General features: G+C 48.7%; 1 protein-coding gene across 3 annotated transcripts in view; it reads right to left on the reverse strand.

Moving 5' to 3' along the window:
* The window catches only part of LOC141245174 (programmed cell death 1 ligand 1-like), a 181,844-nt gene that overhangs the window by 52,071 nt on the left and 111,815 nt on the right, over positions 1 to 17,958 (reverse strand). For 2 of the 3 annotated variants that reach the window (XM_073669061.1, XM_073669053.1), the window contains one exon: positions 15,735 to 15,854. The exons of the other annotated variant lie outside the window; for it this stretch is intronic. In XM_073669061.1, the coding sequence (XP_073525162.1) occupies positions 15,735 to 15,854 (120 nt within the window). The remainder of the gene's footprint in view (positions 1 to 15,734; positions 15,855 to 17,958) is intronic. 3 annotated transcript variants of the gene reach the window in all.

Raw genomic sequence — 17,958 nt, forward strand, 5'->3', positions numbered from 1 at the left:
ACAGCAAGTGACCGGGACAGTCTCTGGGTAAACGGGCAGGTACGACCTGTGATGGCTGAGCCTCCAGGTAGGCTAGCAGGCAGATGGCAGATGAGTGCTCTCAGGTGAGCAGGCGAGAGTCTCTGGATAAGCAGGTGGTCACAGCATGTGACGGCGGAGCCTCCAGGTAGGCTAACAGGCAGGTAGCAGATGAGCGCTCCCAGGTGAGCGGGCAAGAGTCTCTGGACTGGCAGGTGGTCACAGCACGTGACGGCGGAGCCTCCAGGTAGGCTAACAGGCAGGTAGCAGATGAGCGCTCCCAGGTGAGCGGGCAAGAGTCTATGGACTGGCAGGTGGTCACAGCACGTGACGGCGGAGCCTCCAGGTAGGCTAACAGGCAGGTAGCAGATGAGCGCTCCCAGGTGAGCGGGTTAGCTGGTCCATAGACAGACTGACAGGAGTAGGAAGGCAGACCGTCGGACCTCAGGCTAGCAAGCAGGTAAGCGGATAGCAGGCAGGAATCAGACAGCAATCTGGCAGGAAACTGGCAGGTAACTGACAGGTAACTGGAAACGGGACCTGAGGGCTGAAGCAGAGTAGTGAACAGTGCAACAACATTGCTCGGGCACCTCCATTTTGGAGGAGGTGCCTTATATATGGAGGGATCCTCCGGCCATTGGCCGGGGACTCCTTAGGGCGACGCGCGCGGCCCCTTTAAGAGAGGGGGAGCGCGCGCGCGCGCGCCCTAAGCACAGTGACCGGGGGAGAGCGGGCGCTGCAAGCAGAGCGGGAGGAAGCCGCCGGGCACGGAGCAGAGAGGTGAGGGGTACAGCGTCCCTGCCTAGCAGGAGGCAGGGACGCCGACGCTACAGTACCCCCCCCTTTAGGCCCCCCCTTTTTTAGGCCAGACAGAAATTTAGCAAGGATGAGAGGGGCATGGATGTTCTCCCGGGGCTCCCATGTTCTCTCCTCAGGACCAAACCCCTTCCAATTCACTAGAAAAAAGGTCTTTCCTCTTACCCTTTTGGTGGCCAGAATGTTCTCTACCTCAAACTCGTCTTCAGCAGAAACCGGAGCAGGAGGCGTACTTGTAGACTTGGAAAAGGAGTTAAGTACCACGGGTTTGAGAAGAGATACATGGAAGGAGTTAGAGATCCGTAAGTTGGCCGGGAGTTTCAATTTATAGGCCACCGGGTTGATCTGTTTGATAACCTCCAGTGGGCCGATGAACCGAGGCCCTAACTTATAGGAAGGAATCTTGAGCCGGACATATTTGGATGAGAGCCAGACTTTATCTCCGGGACGAAATTGTGGGGAATCCAGGCGTTTTTTGTCGGCGTGTCTCTTCATCCGCTCGGACGACTGAAGGAGTGCGGATCGGGTACTCTCCCAAATGGAGGAAAATTTGCTAACGAGAGATTCCGCGGCCGGGTTGTCCACAGAGGTGGAGACAGGAAAAGGGATCCGAGGATGCTGACCGAAGACTACAAAAAACGGGGATTTAGAAGAAGATTCGCTCTCGTGATTGTTGTAAGAGAACTCGGCCCATGGTAGGAGATCCACCCATTCTGAATGGTGGGCATTAACGAAGTGCCGAAGGTAACTGGTCAAATTCTGATTGATCCGCTCCACTTGACCATTGGACTGTGGGTGGTAAACGGAGGAGAAGTCCAGGGTGACGTCGAGCAGTTTACATGTGGCTCTCCAGAAGCGTGAGGTGAACTGAACCCCACGATCCGACACGATGTGGAGAGGCAGACCATGGAGACGGAAGATGTGGCGGATAAAGTCTTTAGCTAGCTCGGGAGCAGACGGGAGGCCTGGCAGGGGAATAAAATGAGCCATTTTGGAAAAGCGGTCAGCGACCATCCAAATGACCGTACAACCGGCAGAGACGGGGAGATCTGTTATGAAGTCCATAGCTATATGTTGCCACGGGGCAGCAGGCACAGGCAGAGGAAGAAGGCGGCCGGCAGGCAGGTGTCTCGGAACTTTGTTGCGGGCGCAGGACACACAGGCAGAAACAAAGTCAATTACATCCTTGTGCAGGGTAGGCCACCAGTAGTGCCGGGTAATAAGCTGGAGGGTCTTTTTCTGACCGGCGTGCCCAGCTAGCTTAGACGAGTGACCCCAGTGTAGAATCTTCTCCCGATCGGACTCCGTTACGAACGTCTTACCGGGAGGGAGACGATTTAAGCCCACGGGGGCCACCTGCATTACTCTGGCGGGATCGATGATGTGTTTAGGCTCCTCCTCAAGATCAGACACCAGAAAGGATCGGGACAGGGCGTCAGCTTTGATGTTTTTGTCAGCCGGACGAAAATGAAGAATGAAATCAAAGCGGGCAAAAAACAAAGACCACCGGGCTTGGCGCGGGTTAAGTCTCTGGGCGCTCTGGAGATATGCCAAGTTCTTGTGGTCAGTGTAAATTATTGCCGGGTGGAGAGCCCCCTCGAGCAGGTAACGCCACTCCTCCAGTGCCATCTTAATGGCCAACAATTCTCGGTCTCCTATAGAATAATTGCGCTCAGAAGAGGAGAAAAGTTTGGAGAAAAAGCCGCAGGTTACCTTTCTTCCGGAAGAAGATTTTTGGGTAAGTACCGCCCCAGCTCCGGAGGAGGAGGCGTCAACTTCTAGGAAGAACTGTTTGTTGCCGTCCGGACGATGCAGCACCGAGGCGGAGAGGAAGGCCTGTTTTAAGGAAAGAAATGCCTCCTCTGCTTCGGGCGGCCATTCTCTGGGGTTCGTACCTTTACGGGTGAGAGCAGAGATAGGGGCGGTCCGGGAAGAGAAGTGCGGTATGAACAGGCGGTAATAGTTGGCGAAGCCCAGGAACCGCTGAATAGCCTTCAACCCCTCTGGTCGGGGCCACTTCTGGATGGCAGACAGTTTCTCAGGATCCATTTGTAGACCTGTCTGAGAGATTATGTAGCCCAGAAATGGAAGAGAGGTCTGCTCAAAGATGCACTTCTCATATTTAGCGTAGAGGTGGTTCTGCCTGAGCCTGAGCAGGACCTGACGAACATCCCTCCGGTGAGTAGGAAGATCCGGAGAGAAGACCAAGATATCGTCCAGGTACACCACCACGCAGGAGTAGAGAAGATCACGGAAGATGTCATTGACCAACTCTTGAAAGACAGCAGGAGCATTACAGAGACCGAAGGGCATCACAAGGTACTCATAGTGGCCGTCCCGGGTATTGAATGTCGTCTTCCACTCATCCCCCTGACGGATACGGACCAGGTTATACGCCCCACGGAGATCCAGTTTGGTGAAGATTCTAGCCCCCCTCAGACGGTCAAATAATTCAGGAATAAGCGGAAGGGGGTATTTATTCTTCACAGTAATCTGGTTTAGGCCTCTATAGTCTATACATGGACGGAGTGAGCCGTCCTTCTTTTTGACAAAGAAGAAGCCTGCTCCCGCCGGGGAGCTAGATTTCCGGATAAATCCCCGGGCCAGGTTCTCCTCAATATATTCAGACATGGACCGGGTTTCAGCAGCAGACAAAGGGTAGATTCGCCCACGGGGAGGAGTAGAGCCGGGCATCAGGTCGATTGGGCAGTCGTATGGTCTATGAGGAGGTAAAGTCTCTGCCTCTTTTTTATTGAAGACATCCGCATAAGACCAATAGGGAACCGGAAGACCGGGCAGATTGGCTGGGGTAGGAGAAGGACGGGCAGGACGAACGGGAACTAGACAAGTCTTATGGCAGTCCTGTCCCCAGCGAAGGACCTCTCCGGTCTGCCAGTCAAGCACGGGTGCATGTTTCTGGAGCCAAGGCAGGCCAAGCAATAGTGCGTGAGAGAGTCCAGGCAGAACATGAAAGGAGATGCTCTCAGAATGCAGCATTCCCACCTGTAGAGTCAGAGATTCGGTGATGAGTTGGATGGGATGTGGTAAGAGACCCCCATCCACGGCGGCGACAGATAAAGGTACGGCCAGAGGTTTGGTGGGAATGTGGTATTTTTCTACCAGGGATTGAGAGATGAGATTTCCAGCAGCTCCAGAGTCAAGTTGAGCCAGTTCAAAATAGCGGTTCTCTCCGCAGAAGATAGAAACAGACAGCATCAGGGATGGAGAGGGTTTACTTTTGTCTAGGGCGACCTCTCTGAGCGATCCTAGACACAGGCGTTTCCCGACCTCTCAGGGCAGGAACGGATCCGGTGCTCCTTACTGCCACAGTAGAAACAGCTCCCCTCGGCACAACGTAAGTCTTGACGGGTCTTGACCATCTTGGTCTGGTCGACCTGCATAGGCTCAGGTGAGTGTGCCTGGGGAGTAACAGAGGGAGTGACGGGTCTCTGGAAGGTAGGGACTAGACGTGGAATCCTCCTCTCACGGGTGACCTCCCTAGCGCGCTCCTGGAACCGGATGTCAATCCGGGTGGCAAGTGTAATCAAGTCGTCGAGAGTGGTAGGAATGTCCCGACTGGCGAGTTCATCTTTAATACGGCCGGACAGACCCTCCCAGAAGACGGACACCAGGGCGTCGTTATCCTAGGCCAGCTCCGAAGCAAGGGTACGGAACCGTATGGCATATTGGACCACGGTGAGACTCCCTTGACGGAGGCGTAGCAGAGATGAGGCGGATGAGGTCTTCCGTCCGGGTTCGTCGAAGACCTTCCGGAAAGCCGTGAGAAAGGCTGGCAGGTCGGACACCAGAGGGTCTCCTCTCTCCCATAGAGGATTTAGCCAAGCCAGTGCCTCTCCCGTGAGATGGGACATGATGAAGGCTACTTTGGCCCGGTCAGAATTAAACTGGTGGGACTGGTGTTCAAAGTGCAGGGTGCACTGGTTAATGAAGCCCCGAGCTTGAGCGGAGTCGCCTCCGAAGCGAGGAGGTGCAGAAAGCCGGATTCCAGAGCAGGATACTATGGTATTGGTGGGCAGCGGAGCAGCCGGGCTGCGAGTCATGACACTAGCGGTGGTTGCTGGTGGAGCAGTCAAAGTGTCCAGGCGAGTATTGACATTCCGCAGGTGACCCAGGATGGACTCCTGTTGGGACCTCTGTCGGGACAGTTCATGACAAAGGTCCGAGAGCGAGGGAGCTTGGGTGCCACCGGGTTCCATGGCCCGAGCAAACTGTAACGGGTCTGGGAGGCGGAACCTCTGAGCAACTTATACAAGGGGGCGGTCCTTGTAAGGAAGCGGGTGGCGACCAGGGAAGACAGGCAGGCAGTCACAGCAGGTGACCGGGACAGTCTCTTGGTAAACGGGCAGGAGGTCACGGCAAGTGACCGGGACAGTCTCTGGGTAAACGGGCAGGAGGTCACAGCAAGTGACCGGGACAGTCTCTGGGTAAACGGGCAGGAGGTCACGGCAAGTGACCGGGACAGTCTCTGGGTAAACGGGCAGGAGGTCACAGCAAGTGACCGGGACAGTCTCTGGGTAAATGGGCAGGAGGTCACAGCAAGTGACCGGGACAGTCTCTGGGTAAACGGGCAGGTACGACCTGTGACGGCTGAGCCTCCAGGTAGGCTAGCAGGCAGATGGCAGATGAGTGCTCCCAGGTGAGCAGGCGAGAGTCTCTGGATAAGCAGGTGGTCACAGCATGTGACGGCAGAGCCTCCAGGTAGGCTAACAGGCAGGTAGCAGATGAGCGCTCCCAGGTGAGCGGGCAAGAGTCTCTGGACTGGCAGCTGGTCACGGCACGTGACGGCGGAGCCTCCAGGTAGGCTAACAGGCAGGTAGCAGATGAGCGCTCCCAGGTGAGCGGGCAAGAGTCTCTGGACTGGCAGGTGGTCACAGCACGTGACGGCGGAGCCTCCAGGTAGGCTAATAGGCAGGTAGCAGATGAGCGCTCCCAGGTGAGCGGGCAAGAGTCTCTGGACTGGCAGGTGGTCACAGCACGTGACGGCGGAGCCTCCAGGTAGGCTAACAGGCAGGTAGCAGATGAGCGCTCCCAGGTGAGCGGGTTAGCTGGTCCATAGACAGACTGACAGGAGTAGGAAGGCAGACCGTCGGACCTCAGGCTAGCAAGCAGGTAAGCGGATAGCAGGCAGGAATTAGACAGCAATCTGGCAGGAAACTGGCAGGTAACTGACAGGTAACTGGAAACGGGACCTGAGGGCTGAAGCAGAGTAGTGAACAGTGCAACAACATTGCTCGGGCACCTCCATTTTGGAGGAGGTGTCTTATATATGGAGGGATCCTCCGGCCATTGGCCGGGGACTCCTTAGGGCGACGCGCGCGGCCCCTTTAAGAGAGGGGGAGCGCGCGCGCGCCCTAAGCACAGTGACCGGGGGAGAGCGGGCGCTGCAAGCAGAGCGGGAGGAAGCCGCCGGGCACGGAGCAGAGAGGTGAGGGGAACAGCGTCCCTGCCTAGCAGGAGGCAGGGACGCCGACGCTACAGGAAGCACTTGTAGAAGGAGATATAAATAGGGAAGCCATCTTAGAGAGTGTGTTCAGTCAGAGGAGGAGAGTGAGAGGAGCAGAGCCTCTGCAGGAGCTCTGCTCCAGAGGCGGGCCTAGCCAGTGAGGCCCAAGTCTGAAGAGAACAGTTAGTTCAGAGTCAGGGAAAGGTTCAGAATAACAGCTCGGGACAGTTCAGAAGAACAGTCCGGGAGCAGAGTCTCATTAGGAGATCTGCTCCACAGTTAGGGCCAGGTCAGAAGGCCCCAGAGGGGAGCAGGGAGTAGGCTCCGTTCTACAGAAAGGATCCCAGGGGGTACGGCGTGTGCAGGACGGCACCCGCACGCCCCGCATCTGTCAGAAGACAGAGGGATCGCTGCGGCATTCTAATCCCCCAGGAGGGTCAAGTAGGTCCCGGATCCGACGTACAGGAAGGACTCCAGAGCACCCGAGCGGGATTGAGAGTGGGCAGCGCAGAGCAGGAGGGAGGAGGACCAGAGTAAAGACGGTCAAAATAGGAACACGAGAAAGTGGGGTTCTGCCAGGTATTCCCAAGTTGCCTGAGGAAGGATTGAACCTCTGCCCGGTGAACGCAGCGCGATGCGGGAGGCCTTTACCTGTATAGTGCACCTGTGAAGTGTCTAAAGAACTGTGAGTAAAATCTTGGATGACTGCACTGCACTGCCTCCGTCCATTCTTCATTGGCGCTATCGTTCCCCCTGCACTTCAACGCTCAGCCCAACCACCACTCCATCTTACACTGCCCTGAGGCCTGCTCCACCTGTGGGGAGCCGTCCCATCACTTGCTGCCCTAACATCCGCCTCAGAGGACTGTTGCAGCGCTGGTGATCCTCACCAGACACCACAGGTGACGTCACAAAACTTTCTAAAAATAACCCCTTTTTGCACTGACCGCCCTGGGTCACGGACCGGGCCAGCCACCGTGATATCCCCTGCCAACCGGCGTCCAGAGGCCCGACTGCCGAGTACCCCACGGCCCTGGGGGCGCGTCAAATGCCAAGAGTGTGCAAAGCAGTCATCAAAGCAAAAGGTGGCTACTTTGAAGAACCTAGAATATAAGACATATTTTCAGTAGTTTCTCACTTTCTTGTTAAGTATATAATTCCACATGTGTTTATTAGTGTTGAGCGAGTATGTTCTATTAACCCTTTCGCCGAGTATGCTCAGGCGAGCTCCGAGTATTTATAGCTGCTCGGTGATATGGTTGAATCACTCCCGTGTGCATGATTTGCAACTGTTTGACAGCTTTATTACATGTGAGGAATGTGTAAGAAATAGACATTCCTCACATGTAATAAAGCTGTCAAACAGGCGCAAATCATGCACACGGGAGCGATTCAACCATATCACCGAGCAGCTGTAACTACTCGGAGCTCGGCCCGAGCATACTCGCCGAAAGGGTTAACAGAACATACTTGCTCAACACTAGTGTTAATTCATAGTTTTGATGTCTTCAGTGTGAATGTACAATTTTCATAGCCATGAAAATACAGAAAAATCTTTAAATGAGAAGGTGTGTCCAAACTTTTGGTCTGTACTGTATATATATGTGTGGCTATATATAATAATGTATGTAAAGTGCTGCGGAATATGTTAGCACTATATAAAAATAAAGATTATTATAAATATATCTGTAGCTTTGTCGCAATAAAAGGAGAGGGGCCCATACACATTTCTTGCACAGGGGCCCCAAGCTGTCAGTGTCCACCCCTGATTTCACGGCATGTATGCCAGATGTTCATCATGTATATGGTTTAAGCAGAGTAGTGTGGACAACCCCTTCTAAAAAGAGACATTTCGGTTTTCTTACTTAAATGAATGTAATTGGGGCTAAAAATCATTTTTGCAATTTGTTTTCATTAAAACATTTTCACCGTTTGCCTGCCCTGATACAACATATATTACCCATCTGAGTTCTGTGCTCAAAGCCCTATTGCAAGCGTGTAACCTAGATCTTAGATTAGATATGGACTGCTTTTAAAATTCCATACCTGCATGCACTTCTGAATATTACGCTACGACCTAAAAACTATAAACGACTCTGACATAGTCATATGCTTCTATCCATACTGTTGTGTGTAAACATGTCGACCATACCAGCATCTACAACTGCTTCTAAAGCTTCCTCCTTCACTAGGTCAGCTTATCAGGTCATATGCGTCTGTGACATGCTTATTTAGCTTTGTATATTTACAAGGTATCATTTATTAGCATCTTGAAAAGTCTTAAAATAAGGCCTCATTCATGTGAGAAAAATGGTCATCTGAATGAGGCCGAATACTTGACGGTTACTGAAATGGAAACAAATATGCACATAGGGTGATACCTTAAAAACATAGAAGAAATGAGTGGGTGTGTGCTCACCTATGAGGGTTGTGACAGGTACAGCTACTTTAAAAGGGTGTAAATACAAGCTGCTGCTGCTCCGTGTGTAAGGGAATAATCCTCAGCAGATAATTGACATAGATAAAGAAATATTCACGAGTGGATAGTTGCACTGTTTGTTGTCAGTCAGTGCCGGGGCACGGTTACAGCAAACGCTCACTATGCACTATGCACTGAAGCCGTGCCGGCCCATCACTATGACTCGAAGCCCGAGGTGGCCGGAAGAAGTAAAGTTCATTTCCTCCTGGCAGCGAGGCTCTCAGTGAGAGCACCGAACAGCTTCAGAACACCATCAACCTGCAGATCAACCCTATATCTGCAGAATAATAATGTTTTTTTTACATGACAGGTTCCCTTTAACAGTCGTAATTAGAGCTTGCTCTGGCCGCTCTTGTTACAGGCAGATGATGGTCATGTAATACAGTCGGCATTCGCCATGTGCAAAGCCTGCTCAGCTCCTGAGCCTGCTCCATATATCTAGCAGCAACCTGTGATGAAAATGTATGTCATAGATCATTAAGTGCTTAATCAGGCATAAAAATAATCGTTATGGGCAGCATAAACAGTGTAAGCAGGTTATGTGCTCCCAAAATTATGATATGCTATTCACACAGAATGAATTAGTGATCATTCTCCGTGCATAGAATTATGGTTGGCCTGTCTAAACTGTCCATTAAATGATTGTTGATCAGGTTTTATGTAATCGGCGAGTGTTTATTGGCTAAAGGCCACGGCCCCACTATCAGTGAGGAACAATCAGACAAAAAGGTATAATAGAAACAAGTGCACCAATTCTGCATTTATCACCCACTCCTGGTTTTGGCTCCCACTCCTGAGAAAAAATACTGAATACTGACCAAATACTGATAGAGGGGCCGTGGCCTAAATCAGCACTTCTAAGTCCAGTACTTAGTGTAGCTGAGCACTCAGGTGTTTTAAGCAATGAGAGAGGAGAAAGCCACTGACAGACACCTCTGGCAGCATCATATCCCTCCTGAAAACAAAATGACGTCTGGGAGAGGAGGATTGGGTAGCGAACTATCGTTCTCCTAGACATATTCTGTTGGGGGAGAGTCAGGAAGCCTTTCATACACATCCCATGGCAGACTGGTCCCATCAAAATTGGCGATTTCAGCCAACTTTCATCTAATGGCAGACCCGGACCTTTAGGAGGGGAGTACACGGCATTAACATGCATGTGCTCTTCCCCTAAAGGGTTAAATGGCGGGAATAGGTTTTCCCGCCTATGGTTTCCTGCCAGTTAGGCATGGGGGCTAGAGGTCAGGATTGGCTGGCGATTCGACCAGTAGTAGGGTGTCACGGGTGAAGATTGTTCTTCTCCCCCCTGCGACACCTGCTAATAGGTTAAGCTAATTGTAAACAATAAATACATGGGGGGGACAAATTAGTTGGCAGCGCCGGTGAACGTGTCAGTCCTCAGCGCTGTTATAGGAAAGTGCTGTCATACCTTTTAAAAGGAAAAGTGTGGAGGCCGCTTTGGAGGAGCTCCGCAATCGAATGAGCGAGGAGGGGGCCCACGCATGTCTTCATCGCTGCCTGGAGGGATTGATGGAGGATGTTCCTGGCCCAAGCGCGGCCGTGAGACTGAGGAGAGGACCAGAAGTTCGGGAGGAGCCAGCAGCAGCAGACGCACCGGAAGCTCCGATATCGTCATCCGGTGGCACGGGCATGCACACCGGAGTCAGGAGTAAGAGGAAGAGGATCCTGAACTCCCCATCACTGGTACGCATGCAGAGGACCCACAGGAGACGGAGAGGACGCAGAGGTGTGGCGGACACCTCACCGGATGGCAGGACCAGGCTGGCCTCAGTTGACCACCGGCTGGAGGGATTCGTTGCTGGTCCTGAGGCTGTCAGTCAGGAAGCTAGAGAACCCGCAGCAACGGATTTCTTCAGGTGCAACCAGACCCAGGACCTTACAGCTGAGGGTGGTGAGTATAGCCCGCCTGTCGCACAGCACATGTTAGAACAGCTATAACATGTGTTATCATCCCTTAGGGATTTGTTGCAACCCCCTGCTGATGTTTCTAGGTCAGCTAGCCAGTGCTCTAGGGCCACAGGTGTAGCCGAAGTTTGGCGACACCTGGATAGTGGCCCGGAGACTGGCGGGGGAGAGCAAGAGTCTGTAGCAACCCCATTAGCATCAGGTGCTAAGGGGATGGGTGAGGACTGCTACAAAGAAGTTCTTGTATGTTCAGTTTCGCCCTTGGGGTACCACTTGCCCATAGCGGTTAAAGAGAAGATTTGGCATAATGAGTTCATAGATATCCTGTCTTTACTCCCAGCCTCTAAGGAATTTTTGGCGAGGTTGGAGAAAGATGAGGATAGATGCAGGCTGATACCAAGGTCTCTTAATAATTGGCTGCAGGCCTTTTGTATTTACGCTAGTGTTATGGGCGAGAGGTTTTCCGGCAAGTGTTCTGGTCTTTTCCAGCACGTAGAAATAGTATTAGAAGCTTATAAAAATTTTGGTAACTTGAGTTGGTATTTTTATGACGAAAATTTTCGGCAGAAGCTGGCAATATATCCATCCTTTAGATGGGAAGTGAAGGATGTGGGTTTATGGCTTAATTTAATGCAGCCAAATAAACCTAATAATGTGCAGCGTTCTGTCAAGCTACTTTTAGGAAAGGTACCTGTTTCGCGTTTAATGAGGCACAATGTAAGTGGCCGAATACGTGTAAATATAGACACAAGTGTTCCTTTTGTGGAAGGTTGCACTCTATGTCCAGATATTTTAAGAAAGCAAGTTTGTCAGGGCAACCTTCCACAAAAGAATACTTTAATAAAGGCATTGACTCCAGTAAATCTGGAGAAAATGCGGCCATGGCTAGAGCGGTACCCAACCCGCAAGATGGAAAGATTAATAATTGAAGGGTTCTCAGATGGGTTTAGGATTCCCCAATACTCAGGGGAAGGATGTATATGAGTTAAAAACTTAAAATCTGTGGAGCTGCACCCAGAGGTGGTAGAGAAGATATTGATGAAGGAATTAGCAGAGGGACGAGTGGCTGGTCCCTTTAAGGAGCAGCCATTTGCAAATTTTCGTCTTTCACCTCTGGGCGTAGTGCCAAAAAAGGAGCCAAATTCTTTTAGATTGATACAGCACTTGTCATACTCATATGGTTCTTCACTGAATGATAGCATTGACAATAGTTTAATTTCTGTCACATCTACATCATTTGATAAGGCGACTGAGATAGTCAGGAGTTTTGGGCCCAGGGCATTAATGGCCAAGGCCGATATTGAATCAGCCTTTAGATTGTTGCCAATACATCCCAGCGGCTTTAGTTCTCTAGGTTTTCAGTTTAACGGTTGATTTTATGTAGATGCATGTTTGCCTATGGGATGTTCGATGTCTTGTTTTTACTTTGAGGCGTTTTCATCTTTTAATGAATGGGTTATGGCGCTGCAGTGCATGAGAGGCGGTATAGCGCATTATTTAGATGATTTTTTATTTGTAGGTCCTCGTGATTCAGTGGTGCGTGTGGAGCTTCTTACTACCTTTCAGTTAATTTGTAATCAGTTTGGTATCCCGCTGGCGAAGGAAAAGACAGTTTGTCCAACTAATTGTTTAGAGTATTTGGGTATAGTGATTGATACAGATAGAGGTGAGTTAGCAAAGATTGTTAAATGTAGGGAGACATTGTTAGCGGTAATGGGTAGGAAGAAGGTGACAGTGAAGGAAGTGGAGTTGTTGGTAGCGCGGTTGGCATTTGCGTCCAGAATAATGCCAATGGGCAGGGTATTTTGTAGGCATTTAGCAATGCATATTGCAGGGATCAGGAACCCGAGTTTTCATGTTTGGGTAACCAGAGGGGTAAAGAAGGACTTGAAAATTTGGTTGGAGTTCTTGGAATCGTTTAATGGTTAGCCTCTGTGACTTCAGCCTTTTATCAAGGAGGAGGAGTTGAATCTGTGTAGGGATATGACCCCAGTGCTAGGTTTTGGTGTTTTTTGGGATGGGAAGTGGTGTGCGTGCAAATGGCATGAGGTGTGGTGGAGAAATGGGGTGTTGAATAATTTAGTTTTATTAGAATTGTTTACTATTCTTGTGGTGGTAGTGGTCTGGGATAGGCAGCTAGCGAATAGGAATATCATCATTAAATCTAGCAGGAAGGGTGTAGTTTTTGATGTGAATTGTTTATCAAATAAATGTGGTTTGGTCGTTAAGATTCTTAGACATTTAGTACTTTTATGTTTAAAATGGAACATTTGGCTGAAAGCAATACAGGTGGATAATAATTGTGCTCCAGTGGCTGTATCGCTTTCTCATTTTCAGTTCGAGAGGTTCTTCAGGCTCGCCCCAAGCACCCAAGAAAGGGGAGTGGATTGTCCAGAGTACCTCTGGACAATCCACTCCCTATCCTATTTGGTCAGGATAATGGAGCTGTTGCAGCAATCTATGGCTGGTTCAACTTGGAAAGGTTATCTGGCAGCCTGGGCTTCATGGGCTAAATTTTGTAGTATTAAGAAGCTGGATGCTAGTAGGGGTTCAGAACAGACCGTGCTATTTTTCACAATATCTCTTTTTGACAAAGGGCTCGCATATTCCACAATATCGAAAACATTGTCCGGCGTATCATTTTTCATGAAGATTATTAGTCAGCGGGCATGTAATGATTATTTTTTGATCAAACAGGTGTTAACGAAATCATTTTATGGCGTAAAAATTGTATTTTCAGAGATTGTACCCAGATTGGTGTGGGTGAAGTCTGTGGATTTAAAATTTTGCGACAAAATATGTAAGAGGGTGAATAGGTCTATGAGTAAATTTATGCCATCTATTGAAGGTTTCTCGTTTCGGCACGTTGACTTGGAGGGAGGTTTGCAGGCCTATTCAGGAGCGATTGGATCCACCTGTCTGACATAGGTAATGACATTTTTAACCTGGATTTACAAGCCATGGTAGAAATGGCCCTGGGTGGGGCAGGGCCATACTTGCCTGTTTAATTCAGGCAAGATGGCCGGGTGGGGTTAGTCATACGGGGAACCGAACGGACAGTAAGGCTATGTACCCACAATGCAGAAATGCTCCGGATTTTTCCTGAGTATTTCTGCATCTCCCTAGCAGAAAAAACGCATGTGGATTTTACATGTGTTTTTTCTGCCAGGGACAAGCGTTTGTCAAGCGTTTTTAGCATGCGATTTCACATGCTTTTGTCAAGCACTTTTCCAAGCGATTTTAGCATCACTTGGAAAAGTACTTGAAAGTTGGTTACACAATATAAATCCATGCAACCGGCAAGGATTTATATTGTGTGACCAACATAATGTTAAAAAAAAAAGAATTAGAACTTAAAAAATAAAAAATAACCTTATACTCACCTTTCCGGCGGTCTCGGTCTGCTCCCGCCGTCGCTGCTGGCTCCGTGGCGGGTACCGGTAATGTAAAAGGACCTTCCATGACGTCAGCGGTCATGTGACAGGTCACGCGACCACAGACGTCAGCGGTCGCGTGATCTGTCACATGACCGCTGATTTCATGGAAGGTCCTTTTACATTACTGGTACCCACCACGGAGCCAGCAGCGAAGCTGGGAGCAGAGTCGAGGCCATCGGAAGGTGAGTATAAGGTTATTTTTTATTTTAATTCTTTTTTTACTTACAGGTACTATGGTACCCAGGTCTGGAGGAGAGTCTCCTCTTCTCCAGACCCGGGTACCATCCACACATTGAATCGCATAATATCCGAATGTGTACATGTAGTCATGCGGATATTATGCGATCCAATACAAGTCAATGGCGACGATTTTGCCGCGATTCCGCACATTTAATGGTAGTGCTGCGTTTTTTTCCGCAGTGGAAATTTCTGCAGCATGTGCACAGCACATGCGGATTATCATTGGGAAACATGGGAGACCTATTAACAAGCGTTTCTAATGCGTTTCCGCGGCGGAAATGCCGCCGCGGAAACAAATTTAATCCGCATTGTGGGCACACAGCCTTAGTTATATGAAAGGTAAACGGGCTTGAGCTTTGGCTAAGCAGCATTTGGTTGTAGTTATTTTATTACTTTAAGTTTTTGGTTTTCTACATGTATTAAATGATTGTTTAATAAAGGCCGTGGCCAATTAATTTTTTCCATCAATTCAACGTGTTTCTGTGTGTTTTATGCATTGTAATGCCATGTGTATGGATGCCATAAGAAACCTGCTATGTGTGTCTTCTCTGCATGTTTCCGTACACAGGTCACTAGTATCAGTAATATAATTCTCCGTTACCATTGGATCACTGTTATCAGTTGGGTGGGTGTCCTATCGGGACAAATCCTGCTCAGAATGCAACCATTCAATTGTTCTCTGTCAATTCTCGGACTCCTACTTTTCAGATGACCACTCATTTCCTAAGTTATTATTTTTGCTTTCAGGTCACCAGTTCCAATGTTTTATACATAGAAAAAAAGTGAAAATGCACATATTGTCTCACCTGTACTTTCTGTGCCTGTCATTCCATTGCTTCTGTATAGAATGAATCAGTGTTTTGTGCAACATTGTGACAAGAAACTATTTTATTTCCTTTAAAATGATGAAATCCTTTTGTCATGTTCTTATGAAATTATGTAATTTAAATGTTAAGTGACAAAGGGGATTTCTAAGAAAACAATTCATGGCCTATTCTTATTCTTTTTATTATTTTAATAGCTATACAATAATAATGTTTAGCTATAAGATTTTTTTTCAGTTAAAATTATCACCTACTTTTATTTGAAAGGATTATATGTCTATGTTCACATAGCATTTTAGCAAATCTTCAGTGGCTCCATCGGGGCTTACACCCCAAGCCTTGCAAAATGGGATTTGGGCGTATGCACTGATGGGGCCATTGACTATAATGATGCAGACGGAGTCTCAGTATGCTAGTCGGACATCATTTTTGGCCATATATGCTCAGTTGAGGCGGGCAGCAAGACGTAGTCAACCGAACACCAAATAGTAATACAGTTGGGATTTTTATGCCTTGGGTATATACAATACCTTTTTTCTTGAAGCACTTTTTTTTAAATAGAATCACCATTACTACAATTAAAATCACAAGAAATCCAATTATAGCTGCTATGAGCGATATATGCAATGTCTGATGTTGATGACGAGAATCTAAGGAAAATAACAAAAAATAAATTAGCTGTAGGTAAGGCTTTACCAATCACAATATAATAATTTTATTAAAGTTCAGTAAAATTATAAAGCTCCAGTAAATATTCTAAAGTTAATATGCGGAGTAATTGCTAAATATGTGTCACGGGTGAGTCAGGTGTAATAGACAGTCGCTCTGGATCTAGCAGTAGAAGGTCACTGCGCTTGGCATTGCAGACATCTTCTTAATCCTTATTCCTTTAAGACCCAGCGGCAACCTCCCTCCTGCTGCTGATTGACACACCCTTGCATGGGAGTTAAAAGCCCTCAGTTTGCTTCAGGCAATCGCCGGTGATACTTTTATGTTCTTTTGTGCATGCTAGTCTTTCCCACACCTTGCGTGACACTATCACCGGCCGTGCATAAATAAAGGGGAAAAAAAGCAAAAAACTGACATGTGGTTTTATTTGTGTGTGGTTTTATTTTTCGGGTGTGTTTTTTTTTTCTTTCTCTCTTGGTTCATGGATTCTTTTGCAGAGCTGGCAGAGCAGCTGCGCAGGCTGTCTCTGCACGTGACTGACCTCCGCTATGAGATTCAGCAGCAGCAACAGCAGCTGCAGGTCCCTAATGTTGGGGTCTCTGCGGGTAGAGCAGTCCAGCTTGAACCCAAGGTTGCCCTCCCAGACAGGTTTTCAGTAGGTCGAGACAAGTTTTTTGTGTTCAAGGAAGCTTGAAAACTGTATTTGAAACTTCGTCCTTACTCCTCTGGAGGTGAGGAGCAGCGAGTAGTGATTGTGATCTCACTACTGCAAGGAGATCCTCAATCCTGGGCTTTCTCTTTGAGGCAGGATTCGGTTTGTCTCCAATCTGTGGAGGGTTTTTTCGGGGCTCTAGCCCTCATCTATGATGACCCTGACCGAATCTCCTTGGCTGAGTCCAGGCTGTGTTGCCTTCAGCAGGGAAATCGGTCAGTAGAGACGTATAGCTCCATAATCCGCAGATGGGCAACTGATACAAAATGGAATAACCCGGCTTTCAGAAGCCAATTTTGTCAGGGCCCTACTGAAAGGTTGAAAGATGCTTTGGCAATGTATGAAACCCCACAGTCCTTGGAGGCTGCCATTTCTTTGGCCAGACGTGTTGATAGACGCCTTCGGGATAAGTGGGTGAGACCACCTTCTCCGGAGCCCTCTTTTCATGGTAATGCCCCTTTGCCGGGGGAGTGGTCTGGGGGTGAACCAGTACTGGAGGAGGTGGAAGAACCCATGCAGTTAGGGGGTGTCTCTGCATCGTACGTTTCCCCTGAGATCCACAATAAAAAGGGCGTGTTTTTTTTGTGGAAAAAAGGGACATTTTATTTGGGCCTGTCCCTCAATTCCTAAGCAAAAAGAGACCCGATTAACCCTTGGTAGTCTGGAGCTGGATAATCAAGGGGTGCATTTATCATAATCCTGCAGTTCTTGGTTTGTCCTGACAGCAGAGGTGGTGCTAGAGAGCAAGACTGAGAAAATGTCTGTGTTTGTTGACAGCGGAGCTGGAATCAGCATGGCTGATGCTGAGTTTGTGAAAACTCATGGTCTTGCTTGCTGTACTTTATCTAAGACCATTCCCATCTTTGCCATCGACTCAGCGCCACTTGCACAGAAAACTCTAACTCAGATTGTACATAATGTAAGACTGAGAATGGGATCAGTTCATTGTGAGATAATCCCTTGCTATGTCCTGGATGGTCTTCCCACTCCAATTGTACTTGGTCTACCCTGGTTAGTGAAACATAATCCATTGATGGATTGGCAATCCAGAGAGATCATTGAGTGGGCAGATTACTGCCATGAGAACTGTTTAAACATTTCCCTTTCTACAGTCTCTACAGAGACCTTACCTGCATTTTTATCTGGTTTTGAGGACGTTTTTTCTGAGAGAGGGTGTCAGGATTTGCCTCCTCATCATGCGTATGACTGTCCTATTAACCTAACCCCCAGAGCAAAACTACCAAAGTCCAGACTGTAAAATCTTTTTGGCCCTGAGAGACAAGCCAAGAAGGATTTCATTGCGAAAAGTCTGGAAAAAGGACATATCAGTTCCTCATCTTCGCCCGTGGCGGCAAGGTTCTTCTTCGTGAAGA

Source organism: Phyllobates terribilis, unplaced genomic scaffold (assembly GCF_046119375.1).
Source record: "Phyllobates terribilis strain yellow unplaced genomic scaffold, ASM4611937v1 Scaffold_1__5_contigs__length_1240528914, whole genome shotgun sequence".
Taxonomy (NCBI): domain Eukaryota; kingdom Metazoa; phylum Chordata; class Amphibia; order Anura; family Dendrobatidae; genus Phyllobates; species Phyllobates terribilis.